The sequence below is a fragment of the Pteronotus mesoamericanus genome, unplaced genomic scaffold (assembly GCF_021234165.1).
Source record: "Pteronotus mesoamericanus isolate MK-2021 breed Mesoamerican mustached bat unplaced genomic scaffold, CSHL_Meso_final contig_166, whole genome shotgun sequence".
In the NCBI taxonomy this organism is placed as follows: Eukaryota; Metazoa; Chordata; class Mammalia; order Chiroptera; family Mormoopidae; genus Pteronotus; species Pteronotus mesoamericanus.
Window position 1 is genome coordinate 2,512,373 of NW_026555066.1, and position 25,306 is coordinate 2,537,678.

The following is a 25,306-nucleotide window of genomic DNA, read 5'->3' on the forward strand; positions in this document are numbered from 1 at the left end:
CTACACACCACAAAAGCCCTTCTCCCCTTTCCCTTGGGTCTGCAGTCCGTTATGACCCCTGCCTGAAAGTAGTGTCCCACCTCAAATAAAAGCCCTTAATTGGACTTTTGTGGCTCCAGATCCTTTCTTAGCCACCTCAGCTTACCTAACAACAACTGTGGGACATTTACACAATGGAATAGTACTGGGCTGTAAAAAAGAAGAAAATTTTACCCTTTGTGAAAGCACGGATGGACTTGGAGAACATTATGCTAAATTAAATAAGCCAGTCAGAGAAAGACAAATACCATATGATTTCACTCATATGTGGAATCTAATGAATAAACTGAGTTAACGAGCAAAATAGAGACAGACTCATAGATAGAGAGCAGGCTGGAGGGGGTGGTGAACGTGTGGAGGGATCCAGCAAAAAAGAGAAAGAACTCATTGTGGTGATTGGGGGCGGGAGGTGCAGGTGAAAGAGGATATAGGGGGGATAAACGGCAATGGAAAATACAATAAAATGAACTATTAAACACTTGAGGACAGTGCTGGAAATGTGCGGTCTAGTTTGTGCATAGCCAAATTGAGATGGTTATGAATGGTGAAGTTCCAGTGGCCTTTTCTTCCAGGCCAATTTGCACCCTCTCCTGGTTCCTTGCCATATGTTATAGAACATAAAACACTTCGACATGAAGATGAATGATTATTTTCCATAACTCTAGGAAAAAATAAACATTACCAATTAAAGTATGACGTCCATCAATTGTCCAAGATTTCCTAGATGCTGAAACATTTTTAAAAAGGTAAGCTTTCAGAAGTTTCTAATTTGTTACAATATGAAGAAAAGCATGATCTTAAATTCTATGACATACGGTAAATTTATTGCCCACATTCAATTTCCAAGGTCAGTGCTAGTTTGCTATTCTGCACTTCAGTCAGCTAACACGTTTGTGCATTGTGTTTTAAACGGTGGAGGTAGTTCCGCAGCTTTGTGTTCTGCATCTGCAACTCAATCCTAAAGCACTTAGCTCTTCAATAATTTCTTTGTTCGCCCGCCCCGCCCCTCACACTCCGTGCCATTCCGCTATCCACGCAGAGTTTATCATTCAGGAGTAAGCCTGAATTTCTTCTATTCATAAAATTGCATAGATTGTATAAGACCGCCCATAGATTTAGCTACACTATGGAGAGAAACGATGGAAAAGCATATTACATAAACGTATCGTTTAAGACCCATCCTCATAGAAACGTGAAAATGGGGTAGGGTAGGAAGATGGGGCGGAGGCGGAGAGGGGATATACGTCTCAGGATACAGGAAATACGGTAAGAGAGAGAAACCGGGAGGAAGCTCTGTGTCTGGAGGGGACCCGCCGCCATCTCAGGTCTCTTTGCCTCGGTAGGGCCCACCAGAGAAAGCTGACGCGTAGGTCCTATAATCCTTATGGGGGACCAACCTTGCACCTCTGGGAGATCCACACTCCCTCCTGGAAACACGCGGGAAACAAAGCCTCCAAAAAAGCGCTGTCTCCTAGCTCCACGGTGGGATTATCCAGAAGGGACCCCCAACGGAGGTAGTACCCCTCTCCCATCCGCACCTCCTCCTCCATCACCCGGCCTGAAGTCGCACCCTCCTCCTCCGGAGAAGTAGTAGAATATACTTCTCCCACCCTAAACCAGGTCAGATTCTTTCTCATCTGGGACATTCTGGCTCTCTGAAAGTTAACTACGCGTTTCCTACATTGCCTTCCCGTTTTCCCTGATCTCTCCACGATTTTAAAATTGAAGAAAGAATATACAGGCATTAAATAGTTCTTCCACAAAATATGCTTGGGTGAAATTTTGCATATTTAATGACATTAAGTAATTATTTTTAGTATATTAGTTGTGATAATTGTGGGTTATATTAAGGAGTACTCTTAAATGTTTTGATATACTTGAAAGTATTGTAATTTAATGGGATCGAGGTGGGGGTTACAAACAAAACGTTCATAATTTGATAACTATTAAAGGTAGGTGATGTATTTATGGGGATTCATTATAATGTTCTCACTACTTCTGTGTACATTTGAAACATTTCAGTTTAAAAATGCTTTAAGATCAATTACAATGTATTCAAGGCCTAATTCCCATACCTAGCACTGTGCGAAGAGAAGGTATTTATAAGGTGAGCTATAGAAGTGTATGATCATTTCCCTTTGTATGCTGTGAGAAATGAATAAGTAAAAACAAAGTTACAATGTGGCTTGTCAAAACCAAGTGCCACAATGTTTGCTTGTTGGAGCTAGGATGGACCCAGTCATTCTGGCTGGTAGTAATCATGAACTTTCAGAGAGGAAAAGGGAAATTTGGGTGAGCCTTAACGGGTGAGTTACATCTCCCTTGGGGAGGGGGACAGAATGTTTTTCAGGTCTAGTGTTTCTAGAACAAAAGCCCCAAGACAGGTTTGTTCTGCGAAGAGGTTGGCTGTAACTCTGAAATCTATGAGAAGGACTAGGAGGTGAGACAGAATAGTGCAGGGCCCTGAATGTTATGCTAAGTATTACGCAGTTTAATCCGTAAGCATGGCAACCATTGATGATTTTCAAGCAAGTGATGTATTTTAGGAATCTAGTTTTTTACTATCAGAAAAACAAATCTTCTATTTACATGAGCTTATAGAATGCAAAACATAAAACCAAATCTGGTGTAATTTTCACAGATCCTTGTCATCCAAAGGAGACAGGGCTTTTTCTTTCTTCATTTATGCAATAAACCTCCCTATGAAGCCCTTAAAATGGACTAGGCATTGTGCTGGCAGCTAGAAGGGGTGATGACCAAGGCATAGTATAAAGCCTGCTACATAGTAGGAGTGAAACAGACATTTGAATAAATAAACAAATGATAGGATAACAGTGGCAACTAAGCGGGTTCTGAATTTAGGGCTTGGTGGTATTGCATAGAAAATGAATAAGCTCTAGTTTACTTGAAAGCATTGCCAGGTCATTCCTTACAGCCTGAATTCCCTTAACTTTACTTCTGTGTCCAAACAGGTAGTGGTGGTAGGTAAGAGAATATAGGAATAGCAGTGTTCAGATAGAAAACAAAGGAGGTAGCATAGGACAGGAAGTGTGAAAGCTACATAATTCCCTCAAGTGATTCAAATCATTGAAAATTGTAGTAATAGTAAATATTTACTGAACATTTTTATGTGCCAGATACTATTCTAAAGGGTTTCCATAGTCTATGCTTAGTTAATTATGCTATCATTATTAATGCTATGCAATAAACCTTTTCTAATATGATATATACATATAACTCTTTTACATGAATTATAATTGAAATGGGAGAATGGTGGAGCATAAGGACTTGAGGAGACCAGGGGAAAGAGATAAACAGTAATAGAAAAAATTATTTTACCTTATTTACTATTTTTCAGTCTTTGAGGGATTTCAGTATGACTCCATTTTCTTGGTGCAGTCACAAAATAGTTTATTCAGTGAAGACAACGAAGATTATTGACAATGCTGACCTGCTTTTCCTGTTGTCCTGCACTGGGAAGTTGTGATTTTTAAGGTAATTTTTTTTAACCAAAAATTAAGGGGGGAAGAAAAGCAAGAGTTGATTATGACACTGAATTAATTATGACATTACAAATGACTAGCCAAGCAAAAAGCTATCACCAAATGATAAAGTTGAAACCATTTTCTACACTATATGAAACCATATATACCAACTAATAATGTTATCTATAATCTGTTTTGTTAGATTAACTCCTAATTACTTTATAGTTTCTGTTATTACTATGAAATGTATATTTTAAATCACATTTTCTGATTATTTCTGGTAAGTGGAAATATGATTGATATATTACATACTGATTTTATATGCTGCAACCTTTTAAAATTCTATTTTTTCTAATAATTTATGGATTCTCTGTTAATTATATTAGGAATAATGGCAATTTATTCCTGTCCAATATTTTTTAGCTCATCCAATATGTCTAGAAAATTTTTGGCTTGTTTTCTCTGTTAGCTATGCTCTTCAGTACAACAAAAAAATAGTAGAAGTGATGGAGGATTTCCTAGTCTTGCTACTGAACTTACAAGGGAAATTACAAATGTTTCATTATTTTTAGTAGATTTTATTTTTCAGCTTAAGGAAGTTCCCTTCTATTCTTAATTTGCTGAGAGTTTTTCTTATGGATGAGTATGGAGTATTTCCTCCAGATACTTTGTAAATATTTATTGCCATGATCATATGGGATTTTTCTCCATTAATATGCCAGTGTGACTATGATAAATTATGATAATTTCTAATACATCTCCTGTTTTTGGCTTCATCAGGTCTCACCGTTGAATATTTTGTTTTTTATTTTAGTAATTTTTGCTTTTATCTTTCTTCTTTACTTTCTGTTTGCTCTTCCGATTTATTTATTTGGACCTATAGACCAGTAATTTTCAATTTTCTTTTCTAAAATAATTTATGACTATAAATTTTTCACTATGTACCACTTTAAAAGAATTTCACAGGTTTTTATATGCAGCTAATTTATTATCATTCAGTTATTATTTTTCTGTTATGATTTCTTTTTGACTCATGAGTTACTTTTTTTTTAAAATTTACAAACACGTGTGTCTTTTTTAAAAATCATACTGTGAAATCAGTTCAATTACAGATGAACTTTATCTTATTTTCTGCTCTAAAGTGTTTAATGTTTTTTATCTTTCAGGTAACAAAAAATATATACACTGGCTCCTCATCCCAATAGATTTTGAAAATATAAAACTTTTTCTTTCATTAAATATGTAGGAAGAGAGTGATTATATTATTCAGTGGTAGAATTATTGCTGATATTTATGCTTGTGTTTTTAAACTTTTTACTTTTGATCTAATTCTACACAGAAAGAAAATTTGTAAGAATAGTACAACAAACTACCATATACACTTTACCCAAATTCACCAATTAACTCATTACCATGTTTGCTTTATCATTCTCTATTTCTAAAGTATTCTTTATCATTTTTTATCATTCCACTTCCCTCTCCCTTCCCTTTTTTCCTCTTCTCCTCCCCCACCTGTTTCTTTCCTCCACCTCCCCCTCTTCCTCTCTCCTCGTTCTTTCTCTCTCTCCCATATCCTCTCTCTGAACTATTTGAGAGTAACTTGGCAGACATCATTCATGCTTCTTTACATATAAATACTTCAGTGTATATATCCTCAAAACAATGTCTTTCTCTTACACAAACCTCAGTACTTGTAGCAAAATAAAAATTTGATATTGTTCCATAATGTTTATGGTCAAGATTACACACTCATGCTTACTGAAAAGGATGAGTTTGGGAAAGCATATATTTCAAATGGACAACATAAGCTGTGTTCTTCTTTCCAGCTTTATTGAAATATAGTTAACATTTTTGTAAGTTTACTATGATTATTTGTTATACATATGTATTACAGAATGATTAGCACAATATGGTTAGTTAACACATTAGTCATCTCCCATTATTACCATTTTTCGTGTGTGGTTAGAACTTTTAAGATCTACTCTTAGCAACTTTTAAATATGTAATACAGTATTGCTAACTATGGTCACTGTTCCATAGTATAAACTATAGTTATGTAACTATATATAATTATACTATAGTAAAATGTACATTATGCTATATATTAGATCCTGAGAAATTGTTATAGTTGAAGGTTTATACCTTTTAATCAACTGCAATTCCCCTAGCATCCCACCCTAGGAAACCACTAATGTACTCTGTCTAGAAATTAGGCTTTTTAAGATTTTATGCATAAGTGAGATTAAACAGAATTTGTCTTTCTCTGAATTATTTCACTTAGCTTAAGGTTCTCTAAGTTTATCTATTATGTCAGAAATGGCAGTACTACCTTTTTATGGCTGAATAATATTCCATTGTGTATATATATATACACCACATTTTCTTTGTCCAGTCACCTCTTTGTAGACATTTAGTTTGTTTCAATGTCTTGGTTATTATAAATAATGATGCAGTGAATATTGGGATGCAGATATCTTTTGGCAATAGTAATTTCATTTCCTTCAGCTGTATTCCCAGAAGTAGAATTGCTGAATCTCATGATATTCCTATTTTTAATTCTTTGAGGAACCTCCATACTGTTTTCCATAATACATGTAATAATTTACATGCCCACCAACAGTATACAATGGTTCCCTTTTCTCCATATCCATGCCAGCATTATCTCATCTTTTTATTCTATCATGTGACATATCTCATTGTAGTTTTGACTTGCATTTTCCTGACAATTAGTGATGCTGAGCAAATTTTCATGTACCTTTTGGCCATTTGAATGTCTTTGGCAAAATGTCTATTCAGGCCCTATGCACCTTTTTAAATTGGATTACTTAGTTTTCTCCCATTGCGTTGTATAAGATACTTACATTTTAGATATTAATTTCCTATCAGATATGTGGCTTGTGATTATCTTCTCTCATTACATAGGTTTTCCTTACAATCTGTTGATCATTTCTTTTGCTGTGCAGAAGCTTTTTAGTTTAATGTAGTCCCACTTGTTTATTTTTTTTTCTTTTATTGCTTTTCCTTTGGGTGTTATACCCATAAATTCATTGCAAAGACCAACGTAAGAATCTTTTTCACTATGTTTTTTCTAAGACTTTTATGTTTTCTGGTCTTACCTTAAGTCTTTAATTCATTGAGGTGAAAAAATTTTTGTGAGTGGTGTAAGATTGGGCTCCCATTTCATTCTTTTTCATGTGAATATCCAGTTTTTCCAGCATCATTTTTTTAATCTTTATTTTTTTTATTATTCCAGTACATTTATCTCCATTTACCCCACCACCACTCTCCCCTCCTTGGCTTCGTCCATGTGTCCTTCACACATCTTCCTTGATCTGACCCTTCCCCTTCCCGCTACCCCCCTCCTTCCCGTCCTTTTCAGTTTCTTCTTTCAATGTTGCTGGTCATATCTTCCTTGCGTGCTTGCTTTATTGCTTAGGTTCCACTTATAGGTGAGATCATATAGTAGTTGTCTTTTACCACCTGGCTTATTTCACTTAGCATAATGCTCTCTAGTTCCATCCATGCTGTCGCAAAGAGTAGTAGCTCTTTTCTTCTTTCTTTCTCCTTCCTTCCTTCCTCCCTCCTTCCCTCCCTCCCTCCCTCCCTTCCTTCCTGCTGTGTAGTATTCCATTGTGTAAATGTACCATAGTTTTTTGATCCATTCATTTACTGATGGACACTTAGGTTGTTTCCAGCACTTGGCTATTGTAAATTGTGCTGCTATGAACATTGGGGTGCATAGGTTCTTTTGAATGGGTGTTTTATGATTCTTAGTGTAGTCAAAAGGCAGTCCCATTTTTAGCTTTTTGAGGAAATTCCATACTGTTTTCCACAGTGGCTGCACCAGTCTGCATTCCCACCAACAGTGTACTTGGGTTCCCTTTTCTTTACAACCTTGCCAGCACCCATTGTTTTCCAGCATCATTTATTAAACAGACTGTGTTTTCTCCATTGAGTACTCTTAACTTCCTTTTCAAATATTAGGTGACCATATATATAGGGGTATATTTTTGGGCATTCGATTCTGTTCTATTGGTCTTTTTTTATGCCTGTACCATACTGTTCTTTTTTAATAAATTTTTGTTAAAGTATAGTAGCCATAAAATATTGTATTAGTTTCAGATGTACGATATAATGATTCAACATGTATATACCTTATGATGTGATCACCATACTATGACTAGTAACCGTCTGTTACCATATCAACTTATTACAGTGTTATTAATTATATTCTGTGTTGTATACTATATCCCCATGGCTCATTATTTTACCCCTGAAATTTTGTACCTCTTATTCCCCTTTATATTTTCACCTGCTTCCCAACCACCCACCCCTCTAGCAACCATTAGTTTATTTTCTGTATCTATGAGTCTGTTTTTGTTTTGTTTTATTCGTTTTATTTTTTAGATTCTCCATATATGTGAAAGCATAAGGCATTTTGTGTTTCTCTGTATTTTACTTAGCACAACACTCTCTAGATCCATTCATGTCATAGCAAATGGCAAAATTTCACTTTTTATCACTATTATTCCATCACGCGTGTATCACATCTTCTTTTTTAAAGATTTTATTTATTTATTTTTAGAGAGGGGGAGGAAGGGAGAAAGAGGGGGAGAAAAACATCGATGTGCAAGAGATACATCAATTGGTTGCCTCTTGCATGCCCCCAGCTGGGGACCTGTCAAACAACCCAGGCATGTACCCTGACTGGGAATCAAACCGGTGAACTTTCAGTTCTCAGGCCCTCACTCAATCCCCTGAGCCACACCAGCCAGGGCTGTAAAACATCTTTATCCATTCATCTGTCAATGGACACCTAGGTTGCATTCATACCTTGGATATTGTGAATAATGCTGTAATACGCAGGGAGGTGCATATGTATGTTAAAATTGGTGTTTTCATTTTTATTTGGTAAATACTCCGAAATAGAATTGCTGGGTTGTATGATAGTTTTATTTTTAATTTTTTGAGGAATCTCCAAACTGTTTTCCACATAGGGTACACCAACTTAAAATTCCACCAAAATTGCACTTCAGTTCCCTTTTCTCCTCATCCTTGCCAGCACTTGTTATATTATTTGTTGATTTATTAATGATAGCCATTCTGACATATGTGAGGTAATATCTTATTGTGGTTTTGATTTGCATTTCCATGATGATTAGTGATGCTGAGCATCTTTCATGTCTATTGGCCATCTGTATGTCTGCTCTGGAGAATGTCTCTTCATGTCTTCAGCCCATTTTTTGATTGGGTCTTTTATCTTTTTTGTAATTGAGTTGTATGAGTTCCTAATATATTTTGGATATCAACTCCTTATTAGAGATGTCATTTGTGCATATCTTCTCCCATTCAATAGGTTGTCTTTTTGTTTTGTCATGGTTTCTTTTGCTGTGCAAAACGTTTTCAGTTTTACAAAATTCCACTTGTTTCTTTTTTTCCTTTTTTTACCTAGCTTTAGGGGACATATCCAAAAATATATTACTAAGAATGATGTCAAATATTATATTACCTATGTTTTATATTAGAAATTTTATGATTTCTGGTCTTACATTTAAGTCTTTAATTTTGAGTTTATATTTGTTTATGATATAAGAGAGGTGTGCAGTTCCTTTTCTTTTTTTGCATGTATCTGTCCAGTTTCCCATCACCACTTGTTGGAGATACTGTCATTTCTCCATTGTATATTCCTGCCTCCTTTGTCTCAGGTTAGTTGACCATATAAGCATGGGTTTATTTTGGGGCTGTTGTGTTCTATTGAAGTATGTATCTGCTTTTTTGCCAGTATCATACTGTTTTGATTATTATAGCTTTCTAGTACAGTTTGAAATCAGGGAATGTGATACCACCAACTATGTTCTTCTTTCTCAAGATTGCTTTGGCTATTTGTACTTCTTTCTGGTTCAATATAAATGTTAGGATTATTTTTTCTAGTAATGAGAAGAACGTCATATGTATTTTTATAAGGATTACATTGAATCTGTAGGTTGTTTTGGTAGTATGGTCCTTTTAACATTGTATCCTATTTATTTGTGTCCTCTTTTTCTTTCTTCAATATCATAATTTTCAAATCATCTCCTTGGTTAAATTAATTCCTAGGAATTAAATTTATTCCTAAATTTCATTCTTTTTGGTACTATTGTAAATAGGATTTTTTAAAATTTCTCCTCTGATCATTTGTTTTAAGTGTACAGAAATGTGATGAATCTGTATATTGATTTTTGTCTCCTCCTACATAACTGAATTCATTTATTAATTAATTTTTATTGGATTCATTAGGGTTTTCTATATATAGTGTAATATCATCTGCAAATAGTGACAGTTTTACCTCTTCCTGTCCACTTTGGATGCCTTTTATTTCTTTTTATTGTCTTGATTACTGTGGCTAGAACTTCTAGTACTATATTGAGTAACTGTGGTAAGAATGGGCATCCTTATCTTGCTCCTAGTCCTGGAGGAAAAGCTTTAAGGTTTTCACTGTAGAGAATGATATTAACTATGGACTTCTCATAGACAGCCTTTATCACACTGAGACGAGTCCCTTATATGCCAACTTTTTTGAGAGTTTTTATCACAGATGCATGTTGAATTTTGAGAAATGCTTTTTTGCATGTATTGAGATGGTCTTATTATTTTTATCCTTTTTTGGTTGATGTGGTCAATCACATTGTTTTGTGGACATTTATCCACTCTTGCATCTCTAGAATATATCCCATTTGATTATAGCTTATAATTCTCTTAATGTTGAATTTGGTTTGCCAGTATTTTGTTGAGAATTTTGACATCTGTATTCATCAAGAATATTGGCGTGTAATTCTCTTTTTTTCTGTATTGTCTTTTTCTGGTTTTGGTAAAGAATAATCCTGGCCTCTTACAGTAAGTGTGGAAGCATTCCTTCCACTTCAAGTTTTTGGAATAATTTGAGGAGAATATGTATAAATTCTTCCTTAAATATTTGGTAGAATTCACCTGTGAAGCCATCTGGCCCTGAGCTTTTATTTTTGGGGAAGTTTTGTTTACCACTTCAATTCCATTCCTAGTAATTGGTCTGTATAGATTCTCTGTTTCTGCATGGCTTATTCTTAGCAGGTTTTATGTTTCTAGAGATCAATGTATTTCTTTTAGACTGTCTAATTTGTTGGCATATAATTCATCATATTCTTTAAAGATCCTTTGTTTTTGTGGTGTTGTTTGTAATCTTCCCTCTTTCATTTCTGATTTTATTTATTGGGCTCTCATTTCTTGATGAGTGTTGGTAGAGGTTTGTCAATCTTATTTATCTTTTCAAATATCTAGCTTTCCAATTCATTAATCTTCTCCATTGCTTTTTTAAATTATATTTTACTGATTATGCTATTACAGTTGTCCTGATTTTTCCCCCTTTGCTCCCCCCTACCCAGCACCCCCGACTCCCTCAGGCAGTCTTGCCCCTCTTGTTCATGTCCACAGGTCATTCATATAAGTTCTTTGCCTACTCCCTTTCCTATACTATATTTTACATCCCCATGCTATTCTGTAACTACCTATTTATAATTCTTAATTACCTCATCTCTTGCCCATTCTCCCACACCCCCATACCATCTCTTTATCTTTAAGCTTTGGAGTTTTAATTAGGATATGTCTTGGAGTGGGCCTCTTTCTATACATCTTCTTTGGGACTCTGTGCTTCCTGAACTTAGATGTCTATTTCCTTCACCAAATTAGGGATGTTTTCTTTCACTATTTTTTCAAATAGATTTCCAATTTCTTGCTCTTTCTCTTCTTCTTCTGGCACCTCTATGATGCAAATGTTGGACCTTTTCAAGTTGTCCCAGAGGCTGCTTATATGGTCCTCATTTTTTTGGATTCTTCTTTCTTGTTGCTCTGATTGGTTGTTTTTTGCTTCCTTATGTTCCAAATCATTGATTTGATTCTCAGCTTCATCCATTCTCCTGTTGTTTCCATGTAAATTGTTCTTTATTTCAATTAGTGTATCCTTTGTTTCTGACTGGATTTTTATATGGTGTTGAGTTCCTCACTAAGTTTCTTGAGCATCCTTATAACTAGTGTTTTGAACTCTGTATCTGATAGGTTGATTGCTTACCTCCATTTCATTTAGCTCTTTTTCTGGAGTTTTAATCTGTTCCTTAATTTGGACCATGTTTCTTTGTCTCCTCATTTTGGCAACTGCCCTTTGTTTGTTTCTATGTACTAGGTAGAGCTGCTTTGAATCTGTGTCTTGGTAGTGTGGCCTAATGTAGTAGCTGTCTTGTAGGGTCCAGTGGCATAGCCTCCCCTATCACCTCAGCTGGGTACTTGAGGTGCTCCATTTTTGTGGGCTGAGTACATCCTCCTCTTGTAGTTAAGCCTTGGTTGCTGTTGGCAGATCAGTAGGAGGGATTTACACAGGCCAGTCAGCTGCAAGGAATGGCTATGACCACTTACCACCAACCTCTGCCCTCTGTGGAGGATCAGCTGTGCAGGGGCAGGGTCTTGATGCTCCCACATGGTCTGTAGCTGTCCACTGGGTGCACTGTCCCTAGGGTTTCCTGGGTGGTGAAAGCCAAGGTCAGCCCCGACCTGTGTTTTGCCCAGGGCACCCTGCCTGAGCTATAAAGCAATCTGAGATGGCTGTTACTTGTGCTGGGCTTGGAGATTCCCAGGTGAAGCCAAGCTGTGAATCTAGGCTGGCTGCTGCTAGTGCTTGCCTGGGGCTCACTAAGGCCAGCTGTTGCTTGTTTGAGAGAATTTAGTAAGTTGTACAATATGAGCCAAAACCAGCCATTCATATGGGAAAGTGGCTTGGGTGGGCCTATAAGTTGGGTGGGGAAGAGTCTCTGGGGATCTCCATGGCGAGTCAAACAGTGTTAGCCAGGCTGATTGAGTTTCAGATATGGCACCAGCTTGCTGCTCCGTGGGTCTGCTGGAGGAGGGTTTAGAAAAGGGACTATGACCTCTGCTCGCCTTGATGCTAGACACTTCAGTTTCTCCCAGTATGCCACTGGTGCCTTTCAAGATGCTACCCTAGTGCTGGAGCTCAGAGGGACTGACTCTGAGCAGGTTAGTCCATGTATGGATTCTTTAAGAGGAGCTGCTTTGGGCTCCAGAATTTTCTTCCACTGATTCAGTCTCTGCTGGTTTTTGCAGCTGGAAGATGTGGGGACTTATCTTCCTGGCACTGGAATCCTGGGTTAGGGGGCCTGGTGTGGGGCTGGGACTCCTTGCTCCCAAGATATCCCTCCAGAATTTTTATCCACCACGTGTGGTGGTGGGACCAGCCAGTTCTGCATCTGCGCCCTTCCTACCAGTCTGGATGGATGTGGCTTCTTTAATTCCATAGGTGTCAGGGGTCCGTTCAGCTCGATTTTTGACCGTTCTAAGTGATGGTTGTTCTATATTTTAGTTGTAATTTTGTTGTGGTTGTGCAAAGAGGTGAGCCACGTCTGCCTGCTGCCATCTTGACCAGATGTTCCATTGCTTTTTAGTCTATTTTGTTTATTTCTTCTCTAAATTTTATTACTTCCTTCTATGTATTTGGGTTTTTTTTTTCTTTTTCTAGTTTTCTTGGGTGTAAAGTCACATTGTTCATTTGGGATTTTTCCTGCTTATTGAGGTAGGCCTGTATAGCTATAAATTTTCTTCTTATAACTACTTTTGCTGCATCCCATGAATTTTGAAACGCTGTGTTTTCATTTTAATTTGACTCAAGGTAGTTTTGATTTCCTGTTTGATTTCCCCTGTTATTCATCATTTGTTTAGTACCATGTTGTTTGAGCTGCACATATTTGTGCTTTTTGCCTTTTTAAAAAAATCCTCACCTGATGATATATTTATTGATTTCAGAGAGAGAGAGAGAGAGAGAGAGAGAGAGAGAGAGAGAGAGAGAGACTTCAGTGTGAGAGAAACAGCAGTTGGTTAGTTGTCTCCCATATTGCCCCTATGGGTAACTGAACCTGCAACATACACATGTACCCTGACAGGGAATTGAACCCATGACCTTTCAGTTTATGGGGAAATGCTCCAACCAATTAAGCCATGCTGGCTAAGGCATCCGCAAATTTTTTGTTTTTTTGTTTTCCTCCTGTAGTTGATTTCTAGTTTAATGCCTTTGTGGTCATAAAATATGCACAATAAAATTTCAGTCTTCTTCAGTTTATTGAGACTTGATTTTGTGGCCTAACGTGTAATCCAACCTAGAAAATGTTCCATGTGCACTTGAGAAAAACGTGTAATCTGCAGTTTAGAGATGAAATTTTTTATGAACATCTGTTAAGTCAATCTGCTCTAATGTGGCATTTAAGACCATTCTTTCCTTATTAATTTTCTTTTTTTGTGTCTCTTGGATCAATCACATTAATGCTTTATTAGAGAAACCTTAGATTATTATCATCCCCATAACCCTGCATATAAGTGGCCCAAAGTAATATGTACTCAGGGAAAAGCAACTAGAAACTTCCTAGGAACTTTCTTTTTTTATTATTTTTATTTTTAAATCATGTTTATTCTATTACAGTTGTCTCAATTATTACCCCTTTGCCCTCCTCCACCCATCCGACCCACCCCCCACTCCCACAGTCAATTCCCACAGTGTTGTCCATGTCCATGGATCATTCATACATGTTCTTCGTCTAGTCCCTTCTCCTTCTTTCCTCCATTGTCCTTCTTCCCCATCCATTCTGGTCACTTTCAGACTGTTCCATGTTTCCATGCCTGTAGTTAATTTTGTTCATTAGTTTACTTTGTGGAATAGATTTTGCTTATAAGTGAAATCATATAGTATTTGTCTTTTACCAGCTGGCTTAGTTCCCTTAGCATAATATTCTCCAGTTCCATCCCTGTTGTCGCAAAAGGTAGGAGTTCCTTCTTATTTTTTTAAATGCAGACTGATTTTATTTATTTATTTTTTAAATGTCAATATCCATTATAAAATATTAAAAAATTTAAATCCTTTATAAAGCTTCAGCAATTAAAACAACATGACACTACCACAGAAATAATCAAGTAAATCAATTAAAAAATGAGCATTCTAAAAACAAACACATATATATCTAACAATGTAATATCTGATTAAATTGATATTTCTAATAAATGGGGATAATAAGGCTTATTCAACAAATAAAGTGCATGGGCCACTATTACTTGAAAAAAAAACCAAATATAGAGCCCTATTTCACATATTAAAGATAAAATATTCAGGTGAGTTAAAAGTCAATATGTAAAATCTAAGAAGTTTTAAGAGAAAATACCAAATAATATTTTTCTTACCCTGGAGTAAAATATTCAAACCCAGAAGCTATGAAGTAAAATGTTAACAGTATGACTATATTAAACATTTAGGACTCTACGGTAAGATACATATAAAAATGTGAAACAACAAGTAATAAAACAGGAATGATTTAGAATGATCTAAAAAAGGGTTAATTTGTCTGTTTGTTTTTTAGAGAAAAAATTCTACAAACATTTAATCAAAAAATGGATAAAGAATACCAAAAAGTCATTTAAAGCTGTTTAAAAATAATAGAAATACACAAGAAATATACAAAAACAGGTTTAGTTTCAACAAATATATAATAAAGTAACTATTAAAATACCATGCCATTGTCACCATCAAATTAAAAAATATTAAAAATATTGGTAATTCCAAGTATTGGTGACTGAGAGGAACTGTGTACTAAAGAACTCTTTTTCTTCATCTTCTTAAAGCAGTCCCTTTAGCATATCTTGCAATGCTGGTCTGGTGGAGGTGTATTCATTTAGCTGTCTTTTTTCTGGGAAACTCCTTATTTCACCTTCCATTTTAATTGGGAGCCTTGCTGGGTAGAGCTGTCTTGGTTGCCAGCCTCTGCTTTTCATTACTTGGAATATTTCTTGCCATTCCCTCTGGCTTGTAGTGTTTCTGTTTAGAAGTCAGCTTCTAGCCGTATTGGGGCTCCTTTGTATGTTACTAACTCTTTCTCCATTGCTTCCTTTAGGATTCTTTCTTTTTCTTTGACATTTGACATTTTAATGATGATGTGTCTTGGAATGGGCCTCATTGGGTTCCTCTTGAATGGGACCCTCTGTGCTTCCTGGACTTGTATGCATTTTTCTCTCCTCCAATTAGAGAAGGTTTCCATCATGACTTTTTCAAACAGGTTCTCTATCCCTTGTTCCTCTTCTCCTTCTGGTATCCCTATTATATGGATATTATTACATTTCAGGTTGTACTGCATTTCCCACAATGCCTCTTCATTCTTTGAGTCTTTTTTTCATTTTCTTGCTCTTTCCGGGAGCTTTTTTCTACCTTGTCCTCCAGCTTGCTGAATCATTCCTCTGCTTCATGTAGCCTGTTTTTGATTCCTTCTACTGTCTTCTTCAATTCAGAAGTTGTATTCTTCATTTCCTTTTGTCTCTTATCTATAGTTTCTATGTCCTTTTTCATGCTGATATAGTTTGCAGTAAGTTCCTTGTAGTTTCCCTGTAGTTTTTGGTAATTCTCTCTGGGCTGACTGAGCTCATTGAGCTTCCTTAGAACCGTTGTTTTGAACTCAGTATCTGATAGTTTACTTGCTTCTATTTCATTTAGTTCTCTTTCTGGGGATTCCTCCTTTCCCTTCGACTGGGGAGTATTTCTTTGTCTTCCCATTATATATGATACTCTTTTTTTTGCTTCTGCTTCTTAAATTGATCTGTCTTGATTTCCTGACTTTGTGGTGTGAACTTATATGGTAGGAGACCACTGTCTTTTTTTCTCTCTGGATCTCCCTCTGATGATGTCAGATGTTGACCCTCTTTGATCTTAGGCCATCTGTTTGAGACTTCCTGGAATCTACTGTCTGTGGCTGTCTCCTTCAGGTGTTAATCTAGTCACTCTGCAATCAGAAGGGCGCCTTAGACAGCTCAGGGTGGGGCAGAGTCCATCCTCGGGGCGGGAAGATTGTATCCTCTCACACTTTTGCCGCTTTAGGGTAGTGATATGCCTGAGCAAGATGGCTGCTGCCATACATTTGAGTCAGCACCATGGTCCCACAAGCTACTTTCTCATTTTTCTCCCCAAAGCCTCCTTCTCCAGTGTCTCTTCCAGCATTTCTAGCTCACTCTGCCCCCACCTTTGCTAGAGACCAGGGTAAGTCGCTACAAATAATAATTTATGCTTTGGCTCTTTGAAAGGCTCTTTATACCTCCAGCCACCTGTCTCTGGCAGAGAACAACCCTGCCACATTTTGCAGCTGGTTGTTACCCATTTACTTTTTGGGCTCTGGTGCTGTAGGCTGGAGATCCCCGCTTATGGTTTAGACCTCGCTCTTCTCAGGGGGATCCAACTGGCTGTTTCATTATCGTTCTGGCGCTGCTGCCTGTGGGAGCCCTGCCTGCCTTCTCAAGTCTCTACCACACTCCTTACCAGTTAGGTTGTGATAAAGCTGATTCTTCTGTCTGTCCAAGGTTATAAGGCTCCTCTCTGCCTTTGTTCAGTTGTTTGTTCTAGGTGATCTCCCCAATTTAGTTGTAATTCCAGATTGGTCCTGGGAGGAGGTCACTGTGCCTTCCATTCACTCCTCTGCCATCTTGATTTCCTATTTCCTTATTAATTTTCTGTCTGAATGATCCATCCATTGTAGTAAGTAAGGTATTAAAGTCCTCAACTCCTACTGTATTACTTTTTTGTTTTCTCTCTTTAAGTCTACTAATTCTAGCTTTATACAATTGGGTGCTCCTATATTGGGTCCATAGATATTTATAATTGTTATATCATCCTCTTGAATTGACTATTTATCATATGGGAAGTCATTATTTGTCTCTTTTTACATTATTTTTTAAAGCACATTTCATCTGATATAAATATTGCTCCCCTATTCTTTTCGTTTCTGTTTGCATGGAATATCTATTTCCATTCCTTCGCTTCCACTTTGTTTGTGTATTTTGACACAAAGTGAGTCTCTTGTAGGCAGTATTCAGATGGGTCTTGTATTTTTATCCATTCTACCACCCTGTGTCTATTAATTGGAATATTTGGTCAATTTACATTTAAAGTAATTATTTATAGATGTGTGCTTACTGCCATTTTGTTCATTGTTTTTTGGTTGTTTTTGTTGTTCTCAGGTCCTTTCTTTTCTTGATATCTTCCTTTGTAGTTTGTTGGTTTTATTTAGTTTCTTTAAAAGGAGTTCCTACCTTTTTTTTTTTGATGTGTTTATTGTAGTTTTTTGTTGGTGGTTACCATGAGGTTCATATGTATCAATCTGTATTTACTAACATTTAAGTTCGGGCACATTTTAACAGAACTACATTTTTACTCCCACTCCATACTTTACGTTTTTTATGTCAAATTTTAATTTTTTTTTGTTTTCTGTATCCCTTAATTACTTATTGTAGCTATAATCTGGGTTCAAATATATTTTTTCATTTTCTGATTATATTACCTGAAGCAAGCTATTGAACTTCTGAGTCCAATTTTCATCTCTGTAAATGAGGGTAATAAATATCTGTAACATTTGACTCATAGGGTGTTATGAAGGTCAAGTTATATAAGTAAAATAAAAGAACTATGTGCATGTAATATATTGAGATAAATCTTGCAATTTTAGTTTTGGCAGAACTCTCAAATCAGTATGTATCCTCTCCTCCAAGCTCGCAAATTGAGCCATGATACAGCACACTTGACCTGCAAAAAGTGAATGAAAGCTAGTTTTGTGACTATTACCCTCAACCATAAAGAGTGTATATAAGGGTACACATGCAAGGATAATAGATGCAGACATTTTTCTACAAGTGGACTATATATACCTCATACCCTCTAATAAAGGTGAGAATTAATGTTTTTAAAAATATAGATAATATTGGTTTATAACATTATGTAAATTTCATGTGTGCAACATTATAATTCAACATCTGTATTTATTACATAGTGCTAACCACCGAAAGTATTATTTCCAATCTTCACCATAAAATTGACTTTTTTTATCCTTTTCACCTCTGCTAAAGAAAGATCTGTTGTCTGCCTCCGTGAGTTTGGTTTTTTATATTCTACATATGAGTGCAGTCATATGGTATTTATTTTTTTCTCTCTGACTTATGCCACTTAACATGATATTCTCAAGGACTGCACATATTTTCACAAATGGCAGGATATTGTTAATTTTTATGGCCTAATAGTGTGTGTGCACACCATATTTTTATTTGTTTGTCTCCATATCTTGGCTATTGCAAATAATGCTGCAATGAACATAGAGGAGCATATATGTTTTCATAATCTGATAAATACCCAGAAGTGGGATAGCTGGATCATATGGTAGTTTTAGTCTTTTTTTTTTTTTTGAGCAATCTTTCTATAGTTTTTCATAGTGGTTGTACTAATTTACATTCCCCCAACAGTATACAAAGTTTCCCATTTCTCTTCATCACATCCTCTCCATCACTTGTTTCTTGTCTTTTTGATGGTAGCCATACTAACTTGTGAGGTGATATCTCACCATGGTTTGGATTTGCATTTTCCAAATAATTAGTGATGTTGAACATCTTTTCATGTGCTTGTTGGCCACCTGTATGTCTTTTTTAGAAATATTTCTCTTCAGATCATCTGCCCAATTTTATTTATTTATTTATGTAGAGGGGAAAGTAGGGAGAAAAGAGAAGGAGAGAAACATCATATCTGAGAAACACTGATCAGTTGTTACCCAGCCAGGGACCTGGCCCACAACCCAGGCATGTGCCCTGACTGAGAATCAAACCAGCGAACTTTGGTTCGCAAGCTGGTGCTGAATCCAGTGAGCCACACCAGCCAAGGCCATCTGCCCATTTTCAATAAAGCTGTTTGGGTTTTTTTGTTGTTGTTGTTGAGATATATGATTTCTTTTTATATTTTGGATATTAACCCCTTATTGGATATATGGTTTGCAAAGATCTTCTTCTATTTCCTAGATGGCCTTTTCATTTTGTTACTAGTCTCCTTTTCTGGGCAGAAGCTTTTTAGTTTGATATAGTCCTACTTTGTTATTTTTGCCTTTGGAGTCGAATCCAAAAGGGCATTCCTGAGACTGATGTCAAGAAGCTTACTGTCTGTGTTTTCTTCTATGTGTTTTATGGTTTCAGTCCTTCTATTAAATATTTTAATCTATTTTGAGTTTGTTTTTTAATGTGTGCATGGTGTAAGACAGTGGCCCAGGTTCACTCTTTAGCATGTGGCTGTCCAGTTTTCTCCACACCATTTTTTCTTTCCTCATTGCATATTCTTGGCTCCTTTGTTGGAAATTAATTCAACATATATGCATGGTTTTATTTCTGAACTCTGTATTCCATTCCACTGATCTATGCATGTGTTTTTTTTCTTAGCCTCACCCAAGAACATGCTTATTGATTTTAGAGAAGGGAAGCAAGGGAGGGGGAGAGAGAAACATCAATTGGTTGCCTCCTGTACATGCCCCAACCAACAACTGCACCCACCATCCAGGCATGTGACCTGACTGGGAATCGAACCCGCAGCGTTTCAGTTTATAGGATGATGCTCCAACCGAGTCACACCATCCAAGGCCTATGTATCTGTTTTAATGGCAAGGCCATACTTTTTTGATTACTATCTCTTCATGATAAAGTTTGAAATCAAGAAGTGAGATGCCTCCAGCTTTGTTCCTCTTTGTGCAGATTGCTTTGACTATTGGGTGTGTTTCATTGTTTCATACAAATTTTAGGATTTCCTTCTCTTTCTGTGAAAAATGCCATTTAATTTTTGCTAAGAATTGCATGGAATCTGTAGGTTGCTTTTGTAGTAGGGATATTTTCATAATATTTATTCTTTCCATCCATGAGCATGGATTTTTTTATTTTTGCCTTCAATTTCTCTCAATAATGTCTTACAGTTTTTAGTGTACATGTCTTTCTCCTCAATTAATTTTATCCCTAGATGTTTTATTATTTTTAATGATATATATTTATTTTTTATTCCTAGATGTTTTATTTTGTAATGGTATTATTCTATTATTTTCCTTCCTGATGTGTCATTATTAGTGTATAGAAACAGCAGATTTTTGTATACCAATTTTGTTTTCTGCAACATTATTAAATTTGATCATGTTTTCTAAAAGTTTTGGGTGTAGTTTTTAGGATATTTTATTTTGTTATTAACACATAATTGACATATAATATCCTATTTGTTTCAGGTGTACAGCATAGTGATTATTTATATACAGTCTGTAATGATCCCCATGGTAAGTCTAGTTATCTCTAACTGTACAAAGTTATTAGAGTATTATTGACTATATTCCTTATGCTGTGCTTTACATTTCCATGACTTATGTATTTTATAACTGGTAGTTTGTACCTCTTAGTCTCTTCACCTGTTTCACTCATTCCGCAACCTCTCTCCTCTCTGGCAGCTACCAGTTTGTTTCTTGGTATCTGTGAGGATATTTCTAGTTTTTTAAATCATACAGTATTTGTCTCTATCTGTCTGACTTACTTCACTTAGTATAATACCCTCTGTGCCCATCCTTGATACCACAAATGGCAAGATTTCATTCTTTATATGGCTAAGTAATATTTCATTTAATATATTTATCTTCCTTATCCATTAGTGTATTTATGAACACTTAGGTTGCCTCCATATCTTTGCAATTGTAAATAATGTTGCAATGAACATAGGGGTGCATTTATCTCTTTGAATTTGTGTTTTTTTCTTTTCATAAATATCCAAAAGTGGAATTGGTGGGTTGTATAGGAGTCTCATTTTTCATTTTTGGAGACTCTCCATACTTTGTTTCATAGTGGCTGCACCATTTTACATTCCCAGCAACGAATGAGGGTTCCCTTTTCTCCATATCATTGCCAATACTGGTTATTTTTTCTCTTTTTGATAGGAGCTATTCTGACAGATTTGAAGTGATATTTCAATGTGGTTTTGATTTTCATTTTGCTGATGATTAGTGATGCTGAGCATATTTTCATGTGCCTGTTGGCCATTTGTATGTCTTCTCAGGACAAATGTCTATTGAAGTCCTCTAACCTTCTTTTATTTTAATTGGGTTGTTTGGTGGTTTTTGATATTAAGGTGTGTAAGTTCCATAAATATTTTGGATATTAACCCCTTATAGGATATATGATTTCCAAATATATTTTACCACTTATTAGATTACTTTTTAATTTTGTTAGTGTTTTTTTAATGTGCTAAAGGTTTTCATTTTGATGTAATCTCATTTGTTTATTTTTGCTGTTGTTACCCTTGTCTAAGCAGACTAGTCCAGAAACATATTACTATGACCAATGTCAAATAGCATACTGTCTATATTTTTTTCTAGGAGTTTTATGGTTTCAGTTCTTACATTCATGTCTTTATTTTGAATTTGTTTTCATACATAGTGTAAGATAATAGTCCAGGGTTTGTTTTGTTGGGTTTTTTTTTTTGCATATATTGGTCCAGTTTTTCCACGTATATTTATTGAAGAGCCTGCTTTTGCCCCAGTGTACATTCTTGCCTCCTTTGTCACAGATTAAATGACCATATATGTGTGGGTTTCTTTCTGCATTCTCAGTTTTATCCCATTGTTCTAGATGTCCTTTTTCATACCAGCAACATATTATTTTGATTATTGTAGCTTTGTAGTATAGTTTCATATCAGGGATTGTGATATGCCCAGCCTTGTTCTGTTTTTCTCCCCTCTGGATTTCTTTGATACTCAGGGGTGTGTGTAAGTCAATACAAATTTTAAGACTCTTTGTTCTAGTTTTGTGAAAAATACCATTGGTGTTTTAATGGGGATTGCATTAAATCTATGGAATCTTTTGGGCAGTGTGGACATTTTAACAATAATAAAGCTTCCAACCCATGAGTATAGTATGTATTTCCAGTTATTTCTGCCATCTTTAATTTCTTTCTTCAATGGCTTATAGTTTTCATAATAGAGATTTCACCTGCTAGGTTAATCTCCAGGTGTTCATTTTGATGCACTTTTAAATGGAATTTTTAAAATTCTCTTTCTGGTAGTTCATTATTGTATAGAGAGGGAGCCAATTTCTGTATATTAATTTTGTATCCTGTAATTTTACTGAATTCATTTATTGGTTTTAATAGTTTATAGTGAAGTCTTCAAGGTTTTCTATATAAAGTATCCAGGTCATCTGCAAACAGTGAGTTTTACTTCTTTGTTTCCCATTTGGATGCCATTTATTAATTTTTTTTAACTAATTGCTATCGCTAGGACTTACAATACTATCATAAATAAAAGTGTCAATAGTGGATATCCTTGTCTTCTTCCTGACATTAGAGGAAAAGCTTTCAACCTTTCATCATTGAGTTTGATGTAAGTTGTGGGTTTGTCATATATGGCCTTTATTATATTAAGGTATGTTTCTTCTATTACCACTTTGTTGAAAGTTTTTATCATAAATGGATGTAGAAATTTTCAGCATCTCTTGATATGAGCATATGATTTTTATCCTTTGTTTTGTTAATATGTATCACATTGATTGATTTGCAGATTTTGAATATTTAGGATTTCTTATATATAATATCATGTAATCTACAAATAGAGATAGTTTTACTTCTTCCTTTCCAATTTGAGTATCTTTTTTTCTTTCCCTTGCCTAATTGGTCTAGATAGGTCTTATGGTAGTATGTTAAATAAAAGTGGCAAAGAGTGGGCATCCTTCTATTGCCCCTGATCTTAGAGGAAAAGTTTAGATTTTCTTTTTCTTTTTTTGATCCTATAGAGAGATTTTATTCATTTTTTATTATTTATTCCATTACAGTTATTGCAATTTCTTTTTATCCTTTTTGTTCCCCTCCACCCAGCCCATCCCTCTTGCCCACAGATAATCCCCTCCCTGTTGTCCATCTCCATGTGTCATTAATACATGTTCTTTGGTTACTCCTTCCCCTTCTACCATTCTCCCTCTCCCTCCTCCCTTACAGCTTTCAGTCTGCTCCATGTTTCTGTGTCTCTGGTTCTATTTTTCTCATTAGTTTATTTTGTTCTTTAGATTCCAGTTGTAAATAAGGTCATATTGTATTTCTCTTTCACTGCCCGGCTTATTTCACTTATTATAATACTCTCCAGTTCCATCCATGCTATTGCAAAATGTAGAACTTCCTTCTTTCTTTCTGCTGTGTCATATTCCATTGTGTAAATGTACTACAGTTTTTTAGTCCACTCATCTACTGATAGGCACTTGGGCTGTCTCTAACACTTAGCTATTGTAGATAGCACTGCTATGAGCATAGGATTGCATAAGTTCTTTTGAATAGGTGTTTCAGGATTCTTAGGGTATATTCCCAGCAGTAGAATTGCTGGGTCATAAGATGGTCCCATTTTTAATTTTTTGAGGAAATTCGATACTGTTTTCACAGTGGCTATAACCAGTCTGCATTCCCACCCCCAGTGCACTAGGGTTTCCTTTTCTCCACATTCTCACCAGCACTTGTTGTTTGTTGAAGAGCTTAGATTTTCACAGCTGAGTATAATGTTAGCTGTGGGCTTGTCATATATAGCATTTATTATGTTGTAGTACATTCTTATTATGTCTACTTTGTTGGGAGTTTTTCTCTTTTCATAAATGGATGATTTGCTTTGTCTAATTGGGGTTTTTGCATCTATTAAGAAGATTAAATTATTTTTATCCTTTTTTTTGTGATGTTCCATATTGGTTCTTTTGTGGATGTTGAACCCTGTTGCACCCATGAAATGTCTCTCTTAATCTTACCGTATGATCAAAAGAGATCATGTGCTGTTGAATTCACTTTCCTAATATTTTGTTGAGGATTTTTGTGTGTATTTCATCAAGGATATTTGGCCTGTAATTTATTTCTCTTGTGTTTTCCTTTCCTGGTTTTGGCATCAGGGTAATCCTGGCTTTGCAAAGTGAGTTTGGAAGCGTTCCTTCCTCTTCAATTTTTTAGAAAAGTTTAGGAAGGACGTGTATTAATTCATCTTTTAATGTTTGATAGAGTTCAGCAATGAAGACATCATATCTTGAACTTTTGTTGGGAAGCTTACTGTTACTGTTTCCATCTCTTCCATAGTAATTGAATTGTTCAAGGTTTGTATTTTTTCCTCATTCAGTCTTGGAAGTTTGTATGTTTAGAGGTCTTACCAATTTCTACCTTTTTTTTCAATTTTTTTGGTTTATAATTGTTCATAGTAGCCTCTTATGTTTCTTTGTATTTCTGTGTATCTGCTGTAATGTGTCCTCTTTAAGTTCTGATTTTATTATTTGAGCCCTCTCTGTTTGTGAGCCTTGCTAAAGGCTTGTCTAGTCTATTTTTCTCTTTAAAGAATAAGCAATTAGTTAAATTTATTTTTTCTATTTTCTTTTTAGTGTCTATTTGATTTATTTCACTCTAATCTTTCTTATTCCCTTCATTCTAAGAAGACTCAGTTTGCACATTTTCTAGTTCCTTGAGGGATAAGTTTAGCTTGTGAATTTGAGATCTTTCTTGTTTCTTAACAGCAGCATTTATTGATATGTTCCTCCCTTATAAAACTGCTTTTGTTGGCCTTGGCCGGGTAGGACAGCTGATTAGAGCATCATCCTGATACACCAAGGTTGCAGTTTTCACCAGGGCACATACAAGAAACAACCAGTGAAGACAGAAATAAGTGGAACAACAAATGAATATTTCTCCCTCTCTCTCTCTCTCCCTCCCCAAATCAATAAATAAAAAATTAAAATTAAAAAACTGCTTTTGAAACTTGAAAACATCAATGAAATGGACAAATTTCTAGAAAAATATGACCTTCCAACACTGAATGAAGGAGGAGCAGAAAGCCTGAACAAACTAATAACAGCTGGGGAAATTGAAGCAGTAATCAAAAAACCCCTGGCACACAAAAGCCCTGGAT

General features: G+C 35.7%; 1 protein-coding gene across 2 annotated transcripts in view; it reads left to right on the forward strand.

Moving 5' to 3' along the window:
* Nucleotides 1-1,349: 1,349 nt before the first annotated feature.
* Nucleotides 1,350-25,306, forward strand: part of NBDY (negative regulator of P-body association) — a 56,077-nt gene continuing 32,120 nt past the window's right edge. Inside the window, exons 1-2 of one of the 2 annotated variants that reach the window (XR_008528507.1) lie at nucleotides 1,350-1,659; nucleotides 3,398-3,534. Coding sequence is in view for 1 of the 2 variants with exons in the window: in XM_054565751.1 (XP_054421726.1) it covers nucleotides 1,424-1,630 (207 nt within the window). In the remaining variant the exon portion in view is untranslated. Of the gene's footprint in view, nucleotides 1,660-3,397; nucleotides 3,559-25,306 lie in introns of those variants that run through there. The other variant, XM_054565751.1, reaches the window with a different exon arrangement.